The 19,752-nt window shown below is 45.0% G+C and overlaps 1 protein-coding gene across 1 annotated transcript in view; it reads right to left on the reverse strand.

Moving 5' to 3' along the window:
* LOC144769651 (IgGFc-binding protein-like) overlaps positions 1-19,752 on the reverse strand; it is a 1,105,637-nt gene that overhangs the window by 698,298 nt on the left and 387,587 nt on the right. Inside the window, exon 11 of the mRNA XM_078653826.1 lies at positions 9,698-9,710. Coding sequence (XP_078509952.1) covers positions 9,698-9,710 — 13 coding nt within the window. The remainder of the gene's footprint in view (positions 1-9,697; positions 9,711-19,752) is intronic.

Consider the following 19,752-nt stretch of genomic DNA (forward strand, 5'->3'; position numbering starts at 1 on the left):
AAAACAACGAAGTAGCGGTCGGCTGTGCGAATAGTCCCAACGCAGCACAACGTCCAGATTTCCGGCGTGGGGCGTCGCGGGGGGTGGGTCATCAGTAGCAAACTGTTGTGCGAATAGTTCCAAGGCAGCAGAACGCGCCGAAATCTAGATGACACGAAAGTGATGTCTAGTAAGTTGCCACCCAGCAAATAACGGAGTGGGGCGTCGCGGGGGGTGGGTCATCAGTAGCAAACTGTTGTGCGAATAGTTCCAAGGCAGCAGAACGATGGCACCAAGGTGATGTCCAGTAAGTTGCCGCACTGGTTTTGGTATCCTACAATGCTGCTCCGAATAACGGCGTGGGGCGCCCCGGGGGAGGCGGCGTGAACGGGCCTCTCCAGGTGGAGTCTCATCTGTTTTAGTGGGGCGCCCCTTTACCGTTTCAGTTGCCATTCCGTCCGCTTTTGGTCCACTGTGTCAAAATCCGCCATTCAGCTGAGTTGCGCCCACTCTTGCGGTGCAGCGATAGGCGGCTGCCACAGGACTCTCAAAATGGCGGCAGGCTCTTTCCTTTTTGGGCGTGGTCCACTGAAATGGCCCTGGGACACCTTGGAAATCGGACGCTTGTCTGCTAGGTCTTGGACCCCATTCTCGAAAGCGTCCCCTCCGCCTTGAGAATTCATCAAAAGTTTTGGGGGCCCCGACTCCTGCAGGCTTCTGGTGGGGAGCGGCTGCCATGATTGCTCGCGGAATGACCACGACGGAGCTACGAGATGGTGGTGCTCTCATGCTGACGCCAGTTTAGTCTGAAACATTCAGAAACAAGGTGGGACTTTCATCGTTTGGGGGAAAAAAAAAGTTTTCATCCAATGAAAAGTGTTGTTTTTAGGTCATATGATCAAGCCTTCCATCATTAGGAAACCAAAAGTAAAATGAACTAATGAAAAGTTTTATAAACAAGTCACATGACCTGTTATGCGGCATAGGGTATAAAATGCGGAGAAAATACGTTGGCACGTGAGGCGGCGTCAGTAGCGGACCGATGTGCGAATAGGCCGAAGGCAATACAACGCGCCAAGATCCGGATGGCACCGAGGTGGTGTCCAGCAAGTTGCAGCACTGGTGTGGCCATCCTACAATGCTGAAAGTCGGCGTGGGGCGCCCCGTTGGCCTGTGAGTTTGCGTCAGTAGCGGACCGATGTGCGAATAGGCCGAAGGCAGCACAACGCGCCAAGATCCGGATGGCACCGAGGTGGTGTCTAGTAAGTTGTCGCACTTCTGTGGCCATCCTACAATGTTGAAAGTCGGCGTGGGGCGCCCCGTTGGCCTGTGAGATGGCGTCAGTAGCGGACCGATGTGCGAATGGGGCCAAAGGCAGCGCAACAATATTTTCTGACTGACACCACAAGGCGCTGAGATGCCAAGATCCGGATGGCACCGAGGTGATGTCTAAGTTGCGGACTGATGTGCGAATGGGGCCAAAGGCAGCGTAACAATATTTTTTGTATGGAAGATACCACTAGGCGTTGAGATGCCAAGATTCGGATGGCACTGAGGTGATGTCTAGCAAGTTGGTGTGGTCATCCTACAATGCTGAAACTCGGCGTGGGTCGCCCCATTAGCCTGTGAGATGGCGTCAGTAGCGGACCGATGTGCGAATAGGCCGAAGGCAGCACAATGCGCCAAGATCCGGATGTCACCGTGGTGGTTTCATAGTTGAGAGGCACTTCATCTGCAGTGGGGCGCCGAGATCCGGATGGCACCGAGGTGATGTCTAGCAAGTTGCTGTACTGGTGTGGTCATCCTACAATGCTGAAACTCGGCGTGGGTCGCCCCATTAGCCTGTGAGATGGCGTCAGTAGCGGACCGATGTGCGAATAGGCCGAAGGCAGCACAACGCGCCAAGATCCGGATGTCACCGTGGTGGTTTCATAGTTGAGAGGCACTTCATCTGCAGTGGGGCGCCGAGATCCGGATGGCACCGAGGTGATGTCTAGCAAGTTGCTCTACTGGTGTGGTTATTCTACAATGCTGAAACTCGGCGTGGGGCGCCCCATTAGCCTGTGAGATGGCGTCAGTAGCGTACCGATGTGCGAATGGGGCCAAAGGCAGCGCAACAATATTTTCTGAAGAGAAGACACCAAAAGGTGCTGACATTCCAAGATCCGGATGGCACCGAGGTGGTGTCTAGCAAGCTATGCAGTTGAGTTGTGTGCGCACTTGCGGCGAATAGGTCGAAGGCAGCATAACAATGTTTTCTGAATAGGAGACACCACAAGGCGTTGAGATTCGGTTACCACCGAGGTGATGTCTAGCAAGTTGCCGCACTGGTGTGGCCATCCTACAATACTGCTCCGAATAACGGCGTGGGGTGCCCGAAGGGGGGGGGGGCCGGCGTGAATGGGCCTTCCTAGGTGGAGGCTCGTCTGCTGTAGTGGGGCGCCCCTTTACCGTTTCAGTTGCCATTCAGCTGAGTTTCGGCTGCTCTTGATGCTACAGCGACAGGCGGCTGCAAGAGGACTCTCAAAATGGCGGCCTGTTCTTTGGATTTGGGCCTGGTCCACTAAAATGGCCCTGGGACACCTTAGAACTCGGACGCTCGATTTTTTTTTCCTTTCCTGTACATGCAAAAAAAGGTAAATGCCCGGTACGTTACACGCTTCATCTGCCACGATGAACTCTCCAGAGGAACCGAAAAAAAATATAGTTGTGGTAACTATACCATGCATCGTCATATGGAGAGGTGGCACCAATTAATTATAGTGCTGCATAAAAGAGAGATTTGGAGGAGAACCCCTGACCTGCTAGTACATTCATCAAAGAAGTGGCACTGAGAGCTTCAGAGGCAAGGGAAACGGTCCCAAATATTTAGAAGAACTTTGGAAAGATTAAAATGACATGTTTAGATTGTGGCAAATTAATTTCATGTGGACAGATGAGTGTTACTCTAATAAATACAGCATATGAACATCATCATAGTCGATGGTTGGTAGAGACATTTTGACTATATCCTGGACCTGCCCGTCCTCGCCTAAAATGGCGCCGGAATAAATGGGACTCGTAACTCCTTGTTGTGTACTGGTTGCAGAACCTTGAAATCACGAGATACGTATGCAGTTTTGAAGCACATGGCGGGCGGGGACGAGAATTGATTGAATATTTCGACATCCCTATTGATATTAAGTTCTGATGTGTTATTGATTACTGTACTGTTGAAAGTTCGAATTAACGTCACCCATGGTACTTGCCCGCAAATGTATATCTAGATAATTTTATTGTAACTGGCCCTGTCGTATTTTAATTATAAAATGTACGTCCACCGATTCCGTAACTGTTAGACACCTTAGTTCTTGCAACCTAATGGCCCGCCCGTTACGTTCCTCTACAGTGTAAATGTCTATTCATCATATACGATTACAGTTTGCTCTGTGGCAGGCCCACGTGGTTATAGGCTCGTATTTGTATAATGAAATTTTCACAATAAAGGTTTTTAAAAGAAAACATGGTAGTAGTATATACATTGGTAAAGTTTTTAATAATAGTGACTGTTTTAGAATCATTAAAAGGCAAGTGAAATAAAGCAGACCAATTACATGAAGGGTAAAAGGTATAATACGAAGGAACGCAGTAAAGATAAATGGTCAAGGGCTGTTGTGTTTTCTATTCCTGCAACATAAAGTGATCGATAAGAATCTCATATTCAGGCGTATCGGCGACTAAGACAGCAGGTCGACCCTCTTTTGCTCAACGGCTCCGTCATGGGACGAAGAAACGCTCTTTTTCTCGAAAAAAGAATATATTTTACTTGCAGGACAGTTGTAAAATTTCCGGGAAAGTACATTAGCCTGGAACATTATAACATATATTTAAGAAAAAATAATGTTCGGAAGTAATGAAAAGCGTAATTTTTAGGTCATATGACCAAGCCTTTCATCATTACAATAAGAAAAGTAAAATGAACCAATGAAAAGTTTTATTAACAAGTCACATGACTTGTTATGCTTACGTTACGCGCTGCGCGCCCCGGATGACTTCCGGATGCGCTAACGCGGCGCGTCATATGACGCATTACGCGACAACGCAGGTACAGAATATAGTCAAAATGTCTCCACCAACCAGCGGTCGGAACACAACCCCTTTCAGCAGGCTAAATAGTTCTGTTAAATGACAACAGAAGGGACAGGCAACAAGAACCATCAGTCAAAGAGGGGAGGGCTAGTTCTTCTCTACCGGGTTACATTGGGGCGCTACCGGAACTGATCGAATTGGTAGTCTACAGTGTTTCTGGATGTTTCAGACTGAAGCTGGGGTTAGCATGAGAGCAGCACCATTTCGTAGCTCCGTCGTGGTCATTCCGCAACCAATCATGGCAGCCGTTCTTTATCGTTATTTTGGGCGGGGTGGGTGGCGGAGCCGAGCTGTTTTGCAGCCATCATTGTGTGGAGTTCAGTTCATCTCACTAGTTTTGTATTTGTCATGAGGGGTTGTTCCTAATGTTTCTATTTTAGCGAGGTCAAAAAGAGATCCCATTAGTGGCCTACTGATTTTGCTCGATTCCTTTTCTTTTTTTTTACACGATTTTTCGTTATCTGCAAAGACTAAACAGAGTATTGCGACTCTGTGTTTGTTTGTAAATAGAGAATGAACCAAAGAGAACTAATTCTAAAACAGTAAATACTTGGATAACAATCAATCAAATGGAGAGAGAAGCAGGCACGACGGATTACAATGGGGGCAAAGGCCTGCGTTAACTACCTTTCACTATCTGCAAAGAGAGAGTACTCCTAATAGAAATGAGGGGGGGGGGCACCATTCAAAGCAGATCAGTGTGCATAAACACGAAAATGTTTTCACTTACCACGTACTTGACATTCGACAGCTTATGATATTTGCTATTAAAAAACCATTGAAATTCACTGAAAAAACCATAGGTTATAGACCATATATAGTTAGGAATTAGCATTTACAAAACCTTGAAAATTCACTGAAAAAACCATAGGTTATAGACCATATATAGTTAGGAATTAGCATTTAAAAAACCTTATTTTACTCACACAAAACCATTGAAATTCCATATATAGTTAGTTGCACTAACTATATATCGCGCACCCGCAATCCACTGCTGATCATGTCACATATTACATCATTCATGACATGGTCAGTGACATCACTGATGACATCACTGATGACATCTCAAATGACATCACTGATGACATCACTGATGACATCTCATTTGACATCATTCTTGTGCTAATACGATAAACCTCTTCAGACACTAATATAACCTTAGATACACTCAGTGTATACATACACTCACACACTGCCACTCATCCATGGAGTTACTCACACACCCAGTCAGTCATGCAAAGAAACAATCTCACCTCCATTTCTTCAACTATACAGTTAAACACACCTTACTTATTGAAACATATACTAACACATATTTACTCTCTTATACAATCCCTGATACAAGTTCACAATGATCGATACAACTACTCACTCATTCAGTGGCTCTCATGCACAGTTATTTATATATGCCAACTCTCACATGTACTGTGTTTTACATATGTACTTACTATGACATGTAGCATTGAGATATCCATTCACTCATCAATACACTCATGCACACAGTCAACTGCCCATGTAGCTGTTTCCACATGCACTCTTGAACTCATACACCTAGTGAATAAACTGCTCACACATCTATGCATAGAGTCACACACCTTCCAGCCACCCCTACACAAACTCAATCTCCCATAGAAATACTTGGGCAACCAATTAATAACACATATAGCCTCTCGTATAGCTAATGATCAACACATGCAGCAGTTTACAGAACAACAGACATAATGATGCACAAATTAAGACAGTTTAGTCACTAACCCATGCATTCAGTGAGACACATTTAATCACTCACTCATACAGTCAGTCACGCACCTACTAAATCCTTCATCCAGACACTTATACATCCACTCATTCTTCAATATGTAAAACATATTTAAACTTTACAAAAACACACAGACACTAGATGATGTCATCAGTGATGTCATTTGAGATGTCATCAGTGATGTCATTTGAGATGTCATCAGTGATGTCATCAGTGATGTCACTGACCATGTCATGAATGATGTAATATGTGACATGATCAGCAGTGGATTGCGGGTGCGCGATATATAGTTAGTGCAACTAACTATATATGGAATTTCAATGGTTTTGTGTGAGTAAAATAAGGTTTTTTAAATGCTAATTCCTAACTATATATGGTCTATAACCTATGGTTTTTTCAGTGAATTTTCAAGGTTTTGTAAATGCTAATTCCTAACTATATATGGTCTATAACCTATGGTTTTTTCAGTGAATATATAGATATATATATATATGTATATATATATATATATATATCTATATATATATATATATTACCTACTGGCGGTCGCCAGTAGGTAGTTATAGTTAGGACCTAGTTTCCATAGGAAATCCTCAACATTCTATTTGGATTAACTTTGGCCCTGGTGGATGAATCTTTGCGAATTTCTCAAAGAAGATGGCTCGGTCCGCTGCGCTCCTTCCCTGAAAGTTTGGGGGGTATTGGTGAAGTGGGGGCTGAGATAAAAGGGGGGTCCCAAAACGTGTTTTCTCCATGTTATTTTCCATAGGACATTTAGACACGGCTACAGGTTGAACGGCTGAATGGATTTATAAGAAATTTGGCAAAACTGTAGAGTCCGGCTCGCAGATTACGCTTTTTTTGGAATGGTGTAAATCCGTTCAGTAGTTGATGAGAAAATTAAAGTTAAAGTCAATTATATATCTGTAAGCGCGGACGGGTGCGCGTACTCAAGCGGCTGCGCGCGAGCGGAATTTTTTTTTGCTGCGTGACGTCTGTTAACGTTCGATTAGAAGGAAATCAGGAAGTGTTGACCGCCATTTTGTCACTGCGAGTAAATATATTGTCATTTCAAAGCGTTGGAACATGGAAAGGGGAGAAGGTAGAGATTGTTTTGCTGCATAGGTTCTCTCAGGGTGTGCAGTAAGGCCCTTAAACGCGAAAATATATATATATATATATTTTTTAAAGTTGCGGGGTGCACGCACCCGGGCGCGCACACCTATTTACAAGAGTGTGAAAATGAGAATAAATCAGAAGTTTGAGTGCTTTGATATAAGGTGGCTCTGAAAAGAGCCCTTGTGTTAATTGAGTTTTTTCTGCATTTATAAGTAAGTACCGATGCAGAGTCTGATGTTGCAGAGGAAGATTCTGTTTCCCTCATCCGTGAAATGAACACCATCTGTCCTATAGATGTCTTGCATGTGGTAACGCAAGTTGTTGTGGTAAATAGAACCCATGCTATAATCTCTGAGGAAAGCAGAAACAGATTTATTAACATGTCTCCTTGCTTTCTCAATTTGTGCACAATGTTGATTGGACTAATTCCATTTCTGTCTTTGGCATATATTGGAATATACCAAGGCAGTTCTGGCTTCGTTATTACAAGCACTAGAAAACAAGACATTCTGGGCAATACCATCCTTGACGCAGCCTTTTATTCTACAAGATGGTGTCTTTCAAAAGCCAGGGGTATAGGAGTATGTAACAAGCGAGCCATTTAATTGAAAAAACTAAACGTGACAAACGGTTGAAGGATCAGTGAAGGTTGATTTTTTAATTGAAAGTATAACAGGATCAGTTACAATAAAATCGTCAATACGCATACCATGGGCGAGTAATATGGGTAACATTATTTCGAAGCTTTATTAATACAATAATCAATAATGAAAAATCGACATCAATAGGGTTGTCCGTATTCCTAGTCAGTACCCTTCCCCGCCCGCAATGTGCATAAAGACCGCATACATCCCCCATAACGTCAAGGCTAAGTAACTAGAACGTCATAAGGAGTTGAAATTCGCTCCCATACTGGCGCCATTTTGGTCGAGGTCAGGCAGGACCAGAGTATAGTTCAATGTGTCCAATAAGTAGTGGCAGGACCAGAATCCCTTTCGGCAGTTCTGGCTTCGTCATTACGAGCACTAGAAAACAAGACATTCTGGGCAATACCACTCTTGACGCAGCCCTTTATGCTACAAGATGGTGTCTTCCATTCAGAAAATATTGTTGGCAGCATTTTGAAAGGAAAGATAAACGGCCGTTCTCCTAGTGAGTCTCACATTGTTACATTTATGAAGAAAAAGCCTGAAGAATGTACAAACTGAAAACCAGTTTTTGTCTGCATAGCATCAGCAGCAACACTTGAGTCAGCTTTGTGTGAAGCCGCCATCTTGATCCAATCAATACCGTCCCCCTGCACACATTCAGGGACCAGGCCGCATTGCGAGGGCACCGCAGGACGTGTCTTCAGGTCAGACGGATTATGGGACAAGGTCCAGAAGACAAGAGTCACCAAAAGGCTAAAAGTCCCGTCGGACCCCGGGGGCCGGCCGCCTATGTCGGGGGCGATCTCAGATGGTGTCTTCCATTCAGAAAATATTGTTGGCAGCATTTTGAAAGGAAAGATAAACGGCCGTTCTCCTAGTGAGTCTCATATTGTTACATTTATGAAGAAAAAGCCTGAAGAATGTACAAACTGAAAACCAGTTTTTGTCTGCATAGCATCAGCAGCAACACTTGAGTCAGCTTTGTGTGAAGCCGCCATCTTGATCCAATCAATACCGTCCCCCTGCACACATTCAGGGACCAGGCCGCATTGCGAGGGCACCGCAGGATGTGTCTTCAGGTCAAACGGATTGTGGGACAAGGTCCAGAAGACAAGAGTCACCAAAAGGCTAAAAGTCCCGCCGGACCCCGGGGGCCGGCCGCCTATGTCGGGGGCGATCTCAGATGGTGTCTTCCATTCAGAAAATATTGTTGGCAGCATTTTGAAAGGAAAGATAAATGGCCGTTCTCCTAGTGAGTCTCATATTGTTACATTCATGAAGAAAAAGCCTGAAGAATGTACAAACTGAAAACCAGTTTTTGTCTGCATAGCATCAGCATCAACACTTGAGTCAGCTTTGTGTGAAGCCGCCATCTTGATCCAATCAATACTGTCCCCCTGCACACATTCAGGGACCAGGCCGCATTGCGAGGGCACCGCAGGACGTGTGTTCAGGTCAAACGGATTGTGGGACAAGGTCCAGAAGACAAGAGTCACCAAAAGGCTAAAAGTTCCGCCGGACCCCGGGAGCCGGCCGCTTATGTCGGGGGCGATCTCAGGCCACACCAGGGCAACAAGACTGAGATCAATTTGCTCATACTGATCCATAACGCCCCGGCCTCTCCATGTCGTAGGCCGCAAGAGTGGGCGAAACTCAGCTGGCCGAGCGAGACTTGGGGAGGGCGCAGGAGCCAAGCGCCCCATCCCAGTCCGCGCTACCACATCGTCCCTCGGGGGCCTCCGTTAAGCTGTTCAGGGAGGCATCGCAGGCAGCGGTTCTTTAGATCAGTGGCTCTCACCGGCAAGGCTCCCCTCCGTCAGCAGCGATCGTTGGCGCTGTGGTTGTGGCCGGAGGCTCCGCCTAGTCAACGCCCCGGCCTCTCCATGTCGTAGGTCGCAAGAGTGGGCGAAACTCAGCTGGCCGAGCGAGACTTGGGGAGGGCGCAGGAGCCAAGCGACCTTTGTCAGTCCGCGCCACCACACCACACTGCCCCTCGTGGGCCTCCGTCTAGCGGCTCATGGGGGCACCGCAGGCAGCGGTTCTTCAGATCAGTGGCTCTCACCGGCAAGGCTCCCCTCCGTCAGCAGCGATCGTTGGCACTGTGGTTGCGGCCGGAGGTCCCTCCTAGTCAACGCCTCGGCCTCTCCATGTCGTAGGCCGCAAGAGTGATCGGAACTCAGCTGGCCAAGCGAGACTTGGGGATGGGGTAGGAGATAAGCGGCCCCTCCCAGTCCGCGCCACCACACCGCCCCTCGGGGGCCTTCATTAAGCGGTTCTGTGAGGCACCGCAGGCAGCTGTTCTTCAGATCACAACAGAGTCTCATGCTCGATCGATTGAGCTGGCCAAATCAGGCAACATGAAGGTGGGGAGGGGGGGCATCTCTTGCTCAACCACCACCTGAGGAGGTGTGGTTTAGTTCTAAACCAATGAAAAGTGTTACTTTTAGGTCACATGACCTAGCCTTACATCATTAGGAAACCAAAAGTGAAATGAACCAATGAAAAGTTTTATTAACAAGTCACATGACCTGTTATGCTTACGTTACGTGCTTCGCGCCGCGCCCCGGATCGCTTCCGGGAAGCTGCGCTTCGCGCACCGGATCCGCTAACGCGGCGCGTCATATGACGCATTACGCGACAACGCGATACTACAGTGTTTCTGGATGTTTCAGACTGAAGCTGGCGTCAGCATGAGAACACCCCGTGGCTACGTCGTGGCCATTCTGCGAGCAATCATGGCAGAAGCTGCCCACCGGAAGTCTGCGGGAGTCGGGGGCCCCGGTGACTCTTGTAGTATCTTCAAGGCTGAGGGGACGCTTTTGGGAATGGGGCCCATGCCGTAGCAGTCAAGCGTCCGAGTTCCAGGGTTGTCCAGAGCCATCCTTGCAGGCCAGGCCCAAGTCTGTGGAGCCGACCGCCATTTCCTGAGCTCCGTGGCAGCCGCCTGTCGCTGTACCGGAAGAGTGGGTGCAATCCAGCCGGATGGCAGGTGAGACGCTGTAATAGCAAGAGCAGGCGTAATTCAGCTGGCCGAGCGAGGCACTGTGCCGCAGGAGCGGGCGCAACTCATCTTGTCGAGTGAAGCGCTGGGGTGCAGCTGAGAAACCTCCACTTGGGGAGGTGGGGGAGGCTCGTTCACGCCGCCTCTCCCTTCCAGTGTACCCCACGCCGTCTCCTGGCGCAGGTATATGTGATGGTTGGACCAGGGCACCGCAGGACGTGTCTTCAGGTCAAACGGATTGTGGGACAAGGTCCAGAATGGAAGAGTCACCAAAAGGCTAAAAGTTCCGCCGGACCCTGGGAGCCGGCCGCCTATGTCGAGTGAAGTGCTGGGGTGCAGCTGAGAAACCTCCACCTGGGGAGGTGGGGGAGGCTCGTTCGCGCCGCCTCTCCCTTCCAGTGCACCCCACGCCGTCTCCTGGCGCAGGTATATGTGATGGTTGGACCAGGGCACCGCAGGACGTGTCTTTAGGGGTGTAGCTGAGAAACCTCCACCTGCGGAGGTGGGGAGGCTCGTTCGCGCCGCCTCTCCCTTCCAGTGCACCCCACGCCGTCTCCTGGCGCAGGTATATGTGATGGTTGGACCAGGGCACCGCAGGACGTGTCTTTAGGGGTGTAGCTGAGAAACCTCCACCTGGGGAGTTGGGGGAGGCTCGTTCGCGCCGCCTCTCCCTTCCAGTGCACCCCACGCCGTCTCCCGGCGCAGGTATATGTGATGGTTGGACCAGGGCACAGCAGGACGTGTCTTTAGGTGAAACCCTGAACTATGGCACCCAACATCCAGGACTTATGACATTTATGGAAGGCAGTGAGATCGAAGAATCTCAGGGACCAAGCATATGCAGAGTCTTTCCCGGGGTATTTGCACAACGGTCCTCCACCCCTAGGCCGCCAGCTATGCTACCTTGACAGGAACAGTGTCATGCATTTGGATCGATGTTGCAGCAGGCTGCCATGTAAATAGTTAATTAATTAAACGTTTTACCCTGTTACTTTGTTGGTGTGTTGTATATATTTATAATATTTGCATAGGGTTTCTCGTTATTTTGGCAGGGGTGGGCGGCGGAGGAATTTCACTGAAAAAACCATGCATTTGGATCGATGTTGCAGCAGGCTGCCATGTAAATAGTTATTTAATTAAACGTTTTACCCTGTTACTTTGTTGATGTGTTGTATATTTTTATAATATTTGCATAGGGTTTCTCGTTATTTTGGGCGGGGTGGGCGGCGGAGCAAATTCACTGAAAAAACTATAGGCTATAGACCATATATAGTTAAATATCTCAAGTCCATCTCTGCACTCGATGGAGATACAGGTCGTCGATCAAAAAATGTGCTGGCCACCTCTAATGGTAATAGCGTGGCCAGGGCTTTTGTCAATCCCTCTGCAAATTGCACAGGGTGCTCTTGTTTGACATGCCGCACCATGGTATGTATGGAAAAGGAATATTTTTTTGTTGGATTTCCTCTTGAGAGAAACGAGTCACATATCGTGCAGGTTACTTTTGGTGCATTTACTTTCTTTTGATCTTCAGGATAAGTGAAAAATTACCAGATGAAAGATTCTTTTTTTCTTCTTAAAGGTAGTCGATCATTTTGTTCAGATTCGGAAGATGAATGAGATACGGTAGCCATTTCACCAAAGTCTTCCGAAAAATGTAGGACGTTGTTCTCTCTTGAGAGTAGAAAAGATAGTGAGAGAAGAAGTAGGTGGAGTGCTGCGTGTAAATTCCAGAATAGAAACTAGTAAGAACCAATTGGAAGTTTTGTTTTCATGTTGCAGCAGGCTGCCATGTAAATAGTTATTTAATAAAACGTTTTACCCTGTTACTTTGCTGGTGTGTTGTATTTATTTATAATATTTGTATAGGGTTTGTCGTTATTTTGGGCGGGGTGGGCGGCGGAGCCGAGCTATCTTGCAGCCATCATGGCGTCGAGCTCGGTTTCTCTCACTAGTTTCATATTTCTCATGAGGGGTTGTACCTAATGTTTCTATTTTAGCGAGGTGAAAAAGAGATCCTATCAGTGGCCTACTAATTTTGCTCGATTCCTTTTGTTTTTTCTAACGATTTTTAAGTTAAAGTTTGCTAGCACGATACAGTGGCTAGTCCGCATTTTATATATGTCTTTTTTATTAGGGGTCTCCTCCGGTGGAGTCGGACGATCTACCTCTAATAACCGGTAAGTGTTCCTCTGAAGGAATGCGTCTTGAAAGTGGCTGACTGTAATGTATGATATTTCACTCAGTGACTTTCAGGCCCATGCTGTTTCAAAACTGTGCATGTGCTTGAAGCAGGCGTAGGTATTGACGTAGCATTGTGAATATAGTGCATTGGTGAGCCTTGCTGGAGCTGCATCACAGTTGCGATGCAACTGTAGCAATATATTAGTTTTTGAGCACAGATGTGTTACGCATGTATGGTGTTTTTGTACTATGGTGCGCCACATTTCAAATGTGGCACACCATGGGTAACGGAGCACTACCATACTGTGGTGCACATTAACTGGTGCATATCTGGGTATGAAGTAGTTAACATGAATCTGCCCCATAGGTTACAAATCCGCGTTTAGTAGAGTGTTCGGCCTTTGTAGTGTTATGTTTTTTCTGTTATTCTATGTAGGTATGTAATATTGCAAGATTTTTGTCACGAAAAAGAAGCCATGAGTATTGGGTTTGTGAAAGATTGCAAGATTTTTTAAATTAAAAAGGAAAAATCATGGCATTGTTTAATATAGTATTGTAAATACTTATCTTTAACAATGATGACAGAGTAAAAAAAGGTTAACCTGATGTTCGAAAGTTATTCACAGGCTTCTTTAGAGGAAGTATTCTATATGATTGTAGCGTGGGTGTTTCACTTTTTTATAGGTAATAGAATGCATTCTGCAAGCATGTAGTACTCCTCCTGCTACAGCATAAATATTCCTCAGTGCTTATTTTCATTTCGTAAGTGGTATTGAGACCGACACAGAACTTCAATGGATCGGAGGGGCTGTTCCTGTGCATCTGGAGGACTGCCAAGCCGTTGCAGCAGTGGGAGTGAGGCCTCTCACGACAGAGAACTTCAATGGATCGGAGGGGCTGTTCCTGTGCATCTGGAGGACCGCCAAGCCGTTGCAGCAGTGGGAGTGAGGCCTCTTACAGGGGCGTAGCGCAGCTCCTTTTGATGTTCACAATTGCAGATAACAGGGTAGAGATGTGAGAGAAGTGGGTGGAGTGCTTCGTGTAAATTGCAGAATAGAAACTACTAAGAACCAATTGGAAGTGTTGTTTTCAAGTCACATGACTTCACATGCGCGTCTCAGGACGTGTACGCGGTGATAGTATCTGGTCACGTACGCCATTTGGAAGTAGCGGTCTAATTCAGCGAAGTTTCAAAACGTGAAAAGGAGTAAATCCAAACATATCCGGATTTAATATATCTTCTGAGCTCGATTCAAGCATACAATTGTTAAAGTATAAAACCTTTTATATTTTTTTAAAAAATACCAAGGTGTGTACATTCGGTCACACACGAAAGTTTAAAAAGACATTCGGCTCCATTTAATGAAAATTTTCATAATATTAAAAAAGAAGCCTAGGTTTAGTCTCTTTGACGTATTATAAGTTCTTTGATGGGTCTATGAAGAAATTCAATAAGTTCAGATTGCAAAGTTTTCACGAAATATATAGGCGGGTGCGCGCAGTCGGTCGCGCACGAAAGCCTGGAAATGCGCTATCCATTTTATTGAGAACTGTTGCTGAGAGTGCGCACACCGGGTCGTGCACGAAAGTTTAGAAAGGCTATTTTTATTTACAGGCAAAAAATCTAATGCGTTGAAAAAAAGGCAAGGTACAGACTTTCTAATTCTGTATCGCTTTACAAGGAGTCTCTATGCAACTTGAACAGTGAAGAAAACGGCTTGTTTCTGAAAAAAATATTGCCAGAACTTTATTGACAAAAGTAAAGGTTGTATACACGAGATATTTCTGAATTAGCATTTTAAAAACCTATGAAATTCACTGAAAAAACCATAGGTTTTACACACGTTATAGTTAGGAAGTAGCATTTACAAAACCTATGAAATTCACTGAAAAAACCATAGGTTTGACACCAGTTATAGTTAGCTGGAAATTTTACTGATATAAAACCAATGAAATTCCACGTTATAGTTAGTTGGACTCACTATAACTTGCGCGTGTAATGCACTGCTGATGACGTCACATATTACATCACTCATGACATCACTGATGACACCATCCTTGTGACTCAGTGACAGACCTCCTTTCACTGTAATCTAACCCTTGAAACGCATATTCAAAAATAGAAACTAAAATGTTCAAAAAAATGGAGATACCCATACCAGTTACAACAACCAATTCAATAATTCCACCATGTATATACACATGCACTAATTCACCAACAGTTCTATATAGTCACTAATACATATATTCACTAATGATATGTAGTGATACACCTACACATCCTGTTACACACCGACAGTCATCCAAAAGTTATTCACACACATACTCACAAATGCAAATAAACTATTGAACATACATTTATTTGCATAAACAAATATACACACACTACCACTTTACTTCTAAGGAAACTTACACATACTTACTCTCTTAAAAAATCACTTCTAGAAACACATACTAATTTAAACAGGAACTTTTACAATCCCTAACTCTCACATATAGTCACTTATATACATCAATATTCACATATACTACATTAAAACATATGTAGTTACTGATAAAGACACTAATAAGACAGTCATTCACTCACTAACACAGACATATGCACACGAATCCACCCATACAGTCCTGCACATATGCTGTCTTCAAAACACATACAAACAGAGACTCAGTCATTCTTGCATCTGTGTACTAAGTAATACTCCCACCAAAGCATGCAAACACTCATACTGATACTAAGAAAAACATCTAATCACCTATATACATACACATGTACCTACTCATCAACCCATGCAGCCACTTATACACAAAGTGAAACACTAATACATGTATTTAAATATTTAAGCATTACTCACTAATATATGTATTCACTAAGATATTCAATAATATATACATATATAACACATATTTATTTTTTCAGAAAGATACACATTCACTGGATGGTGTCATCAGTGATGTCATGAGTGATGTAATATGTGACGTCATCAGCAGTGCATTACACGCGCAAGTTATAGTGAGTCCAACTAACTATAACGTGGAATTTCATTGGTTTTATATCAGTAAAATTTCCAGCTAACTATAACTGGTGTCAAACCTATGGTTTTTTCAGTGAATATATATATATATATTCACTGAAAAAACCATAGGTTATAGACCATATATAGTTAGGAATTAGCATTTACAAAACCTTGAAAATTCACTGAAAAAACCATAGGTTATAGACCATATATAGTTAGGAATTAGCATTTACAAAACCTTGAAAATTCACTGAAAAAACCATAGGTTATAGACCATATATCGTTAGGAATTAGCATTTAAAAAACCTTATTTTACTGACACAAAACCATTGAAATTCCATATATAGTTAGTTGCACTAACTATATATAGCGCACCCGCAATCCACTGCTGATGATGTCACATATTACATCATTCATGACATGGTCAGTGACATCACTGATGACATCACTGATGACATCTCAAATGACATCACTGATGACATCACTGATGACAACATCCAGTGACTGTATGTTTCTGTAAAGTTAAAATGTGTCTTACATATTGAAGAATGAGTGGAAGTATAAGTGTCTGGACAAAGGATTTAGTAGGTGCATGACTGACTGTATGAGTGAGTGATTAAATGTGTCTCACTGAGTGCATGGGTTAGTGACTAAACTGTCTTAATTTGTGCATCATTATGTCTGTTGTTCTGTAAACTGCTGCATGTGTTGATCAGTAGCTATATGATTAACTATATGGGTTACTGATTGATTGTCCAAGTATTTGTATGGGAGACTGAGTGTGTGTGTGGCTGGCTGGGAGGTGTGTGACTGTGTGCAGATCAATGTGTACTTGTATCAATGATTGTATAAGAAGGTAAGTATGTGTTAGTATATGTTTGAAAATGTAAGGTGCTCTATGTTTAACTCTATAGACAAGAAAATGGAAGTGTAATTGATTCTTTACAGGACTGACTAGGTGTGTGAGTAACTCCATGGATGAGTGGCAGAGTGTGAGTGTCTGTATAGGTGTATGAGTGCATATGATAGTGTTGTAAAGATGAGTGATTGTATGTATGAATGATTGTATGGGTGAATGAGTGAATGTGTGTGTAGACGTAGGAATCAGTGAGTGCGTATGTAGTAACTAGTATTGGTGTGTCAATGGTTTCAAAAATTATACTCTGTATTTAACACTGGGTGAAACAGAGGTTATATTAAAATGTGAGGAGATGCATTGTATTGTCACATGAATGATATCATCAGTGATGTGGTCATTGATGTCAAATGAGATGTCATCAGTGATGTCATCAGTGATGTCATTTGAGATGTCATCAGTGATGTCATCAGTGATGTCACTGACCATGTCATGAATGATGTAATATGTGACATCATCAGCAGTGGATTGCGGGTGCGCGATATATAGTTAGTGCAACTAACTATATATGGAATTTCAATGGTTTTGTGTCAGTAAAATAAGGTTTTTTAAATGCTAATTCCTAACGATATATGGTCTATAACCTATGGTTTTTTCAGTGAATTTTCAAGGTTTTGTAAATGCTAATTACTAACTATATATGGTCTATAACCTATGGTTTTTTCAGTGAATTTTCAAGGTTTTGTAAATGCTAATTCCTAACTATATATGGTCTATAACCTATGGTTTATTCAGTGAATTTCAATGGTTTTTTAATAGCAAATATCATAAGCTGTCGAATGTCAAGTACGTGGTAAGTGAAAACATTTTCGTGTTTATGCACACTGATCTGCTTTGAATGCTGCCCCACCCCCCTCATTTCTATTAGGAGTACTCTCTCTTTGCAGATAGTGAAGGGTAGTTAACGCAGGCCTTTACCCCCGTTGTAATCCGTCGTGCCTGCTTCTCTCTCCATTTGATTGATTGTTCTCTTTGGTTCATTCTCTATTTACAAACAAGCACAGAGTCGCAATACTCTGTTTAGTCTTTGCAGATAGCGAAAAATCGTGTAAAAAAACAAAAGGAATCGAGCAAAATCAGTAGGCCACTAATGGGATCTCTTTTTGACCTCGCTAAAATAGAAACATTAGGAACAACCTGTTGAAAATAGCAATGTGTATGTACATAAGCGGCGTTCATTTGTGTTCACAGTACCCCTTGTTGATTGTTTGAATCGAGCATTGAATTGTTCGAAGTTGGTTCTCTTAAGGACCTTCTCTGCCTGCAAACGAGGAAGAATAGGAATATTCTCTCTCCCTTTGCAGATAGTGAAGGGTAGGTAACGCAAGCCTTTAACACGTCGTACCTATTTCATTCCTCATTGATTGATTGATTGTCCGAACATTGACTGTTTGGGAATTAGTTCTTTTTGGAGGTATTCCCTGTTTGCAAATAAACGTAGGAAAATCTTTGCAAGTAGTGAAAGGGTACGTAATGCGGACCTTTCTCCCCCGTTGTAATCTGTCATGCCTATCTACTCCCCACAGATTGATGTACCTGTTTCACCCGGACCATTTACTAGAGATAGGTCATCTGGCCCAACAAGAGAGCACCCCTAGTGAAAAGGACATATGCAATAATAACGAAGTGATCACTGTATCCTGTTAACAGAAACTTTAGTATGAAACAACCTGGAAAGAAAAGAATAGGAAAACGAAAATCAGTAGGCCACTGATGAACTTTTTATTAAATAACAAACAAAGAAACGATAACAATACGTAATGATAAAACCTATTATTGTCCTAGAAACAAGAAACGTTAGAAGTAAGCCCGTAATAAGAAACCTGAAAACATCGCCCCTCACTGCCCCAAAACGTGTCTGTCCCACCGCCTGCCACGGCCAAATAACGGCAAACTGGGAAAGATAGAAGTCAGCAGACATCCGCCCCATTCTAGAAACTTCCAAAGGGCAACAGGTTTTCGGCTACGCCCAGCCGGAAGCAACACATATAAGGCGGGTCCTGCTGCCACGCCTCGGCCAGGAGATCATCACGTAGGGTGTAGCCGGAGGAGAGGCCGAGGCCAGCGGGACCCGGCCAGGGGGATTGACAACGCTGGAGAGTTGCAGGGGGGGGAATGTCCGTGTCCTCGACCCTCCCCTCTCTCTCCCAGTCCGGCCGCGGTGGCCCTTGACAGTTGCAGGTAGTCCCGCCACATTCTCTACCGGTCCGGCCACCAACGGCCGGGGCCGATGGGATCCGGCTGCAGCCGATAAACCAAGGAACCCGTTCATGGGGCCAGAGCAAGGGGCGTCCGGCCGACATCCACCGGAAGCCCGGCCCGAAGACGGACGGGACATTTCTTCTTTCTTCAATAATGGCTTTGACAACACTGGGGGGGATGTCTTGCACATGCCTCCGACCCGCCCCCCCTCGTCCTCATCGCCTGGTCCGGCCATAACAAATCTCAAGCGAGACGCCGTGGGGTGCACTGGGAGGGAGAGACGGTGCGAACAGGCCTCTCCCGCCTCCCCAGTGGAGGCTTCCCACCTGCACCCTCAGCGCTCCAGGCGCCCGGAAAAGGGTTCTTCCACTGTGGCGATGCTGCAACGTCTCGCCCGGCAGGGTGGAGCCCGTCCGCTCATTTGACCCCGCGATCGCCGGTAGCTACCGAACTCTCAAAATGGCGGTCGACCTGGCAAGAGCGGGCCCAGCATAAAGAAATGGCCCGGTCACTGGTTGACTCCACCACCGTAGTCCTCCACGACCTTGAAGATTCTAGAGGAGCCGCGGGAGTCTCCGACCCCCGCAGACACCCCCGGTGGGGAATGACTGCCATGATCGCCCGTGGAGTGACGAAACTGTATCCGCGGGACGTCGGCGCTCCCATGCTGGCGCCAGCCTCACTTTGAATTACTAGAATCCTGCAAACCTCAGTTCCGGTGAAAGCACACTGTGACCCGGTAGGAAAAATTGTTGCACCCCCTCCCCTTTTTGACTGATAGTTCAAACCACCGATCCTTT

Source organism: Lissotriton helveticus, chromosome 7, assembly GCF_964261635.1.
Source record: "Lissotriton helveticus chromosome 7, aLisHel1.1, whole genome shotgun sequence".
Lineage (NCBI taxonomy): Eukaryota > Metazoa > Chordata > Amphibia > Caudata > Salamandridae > Lissotriton > Lissotriton helveticus.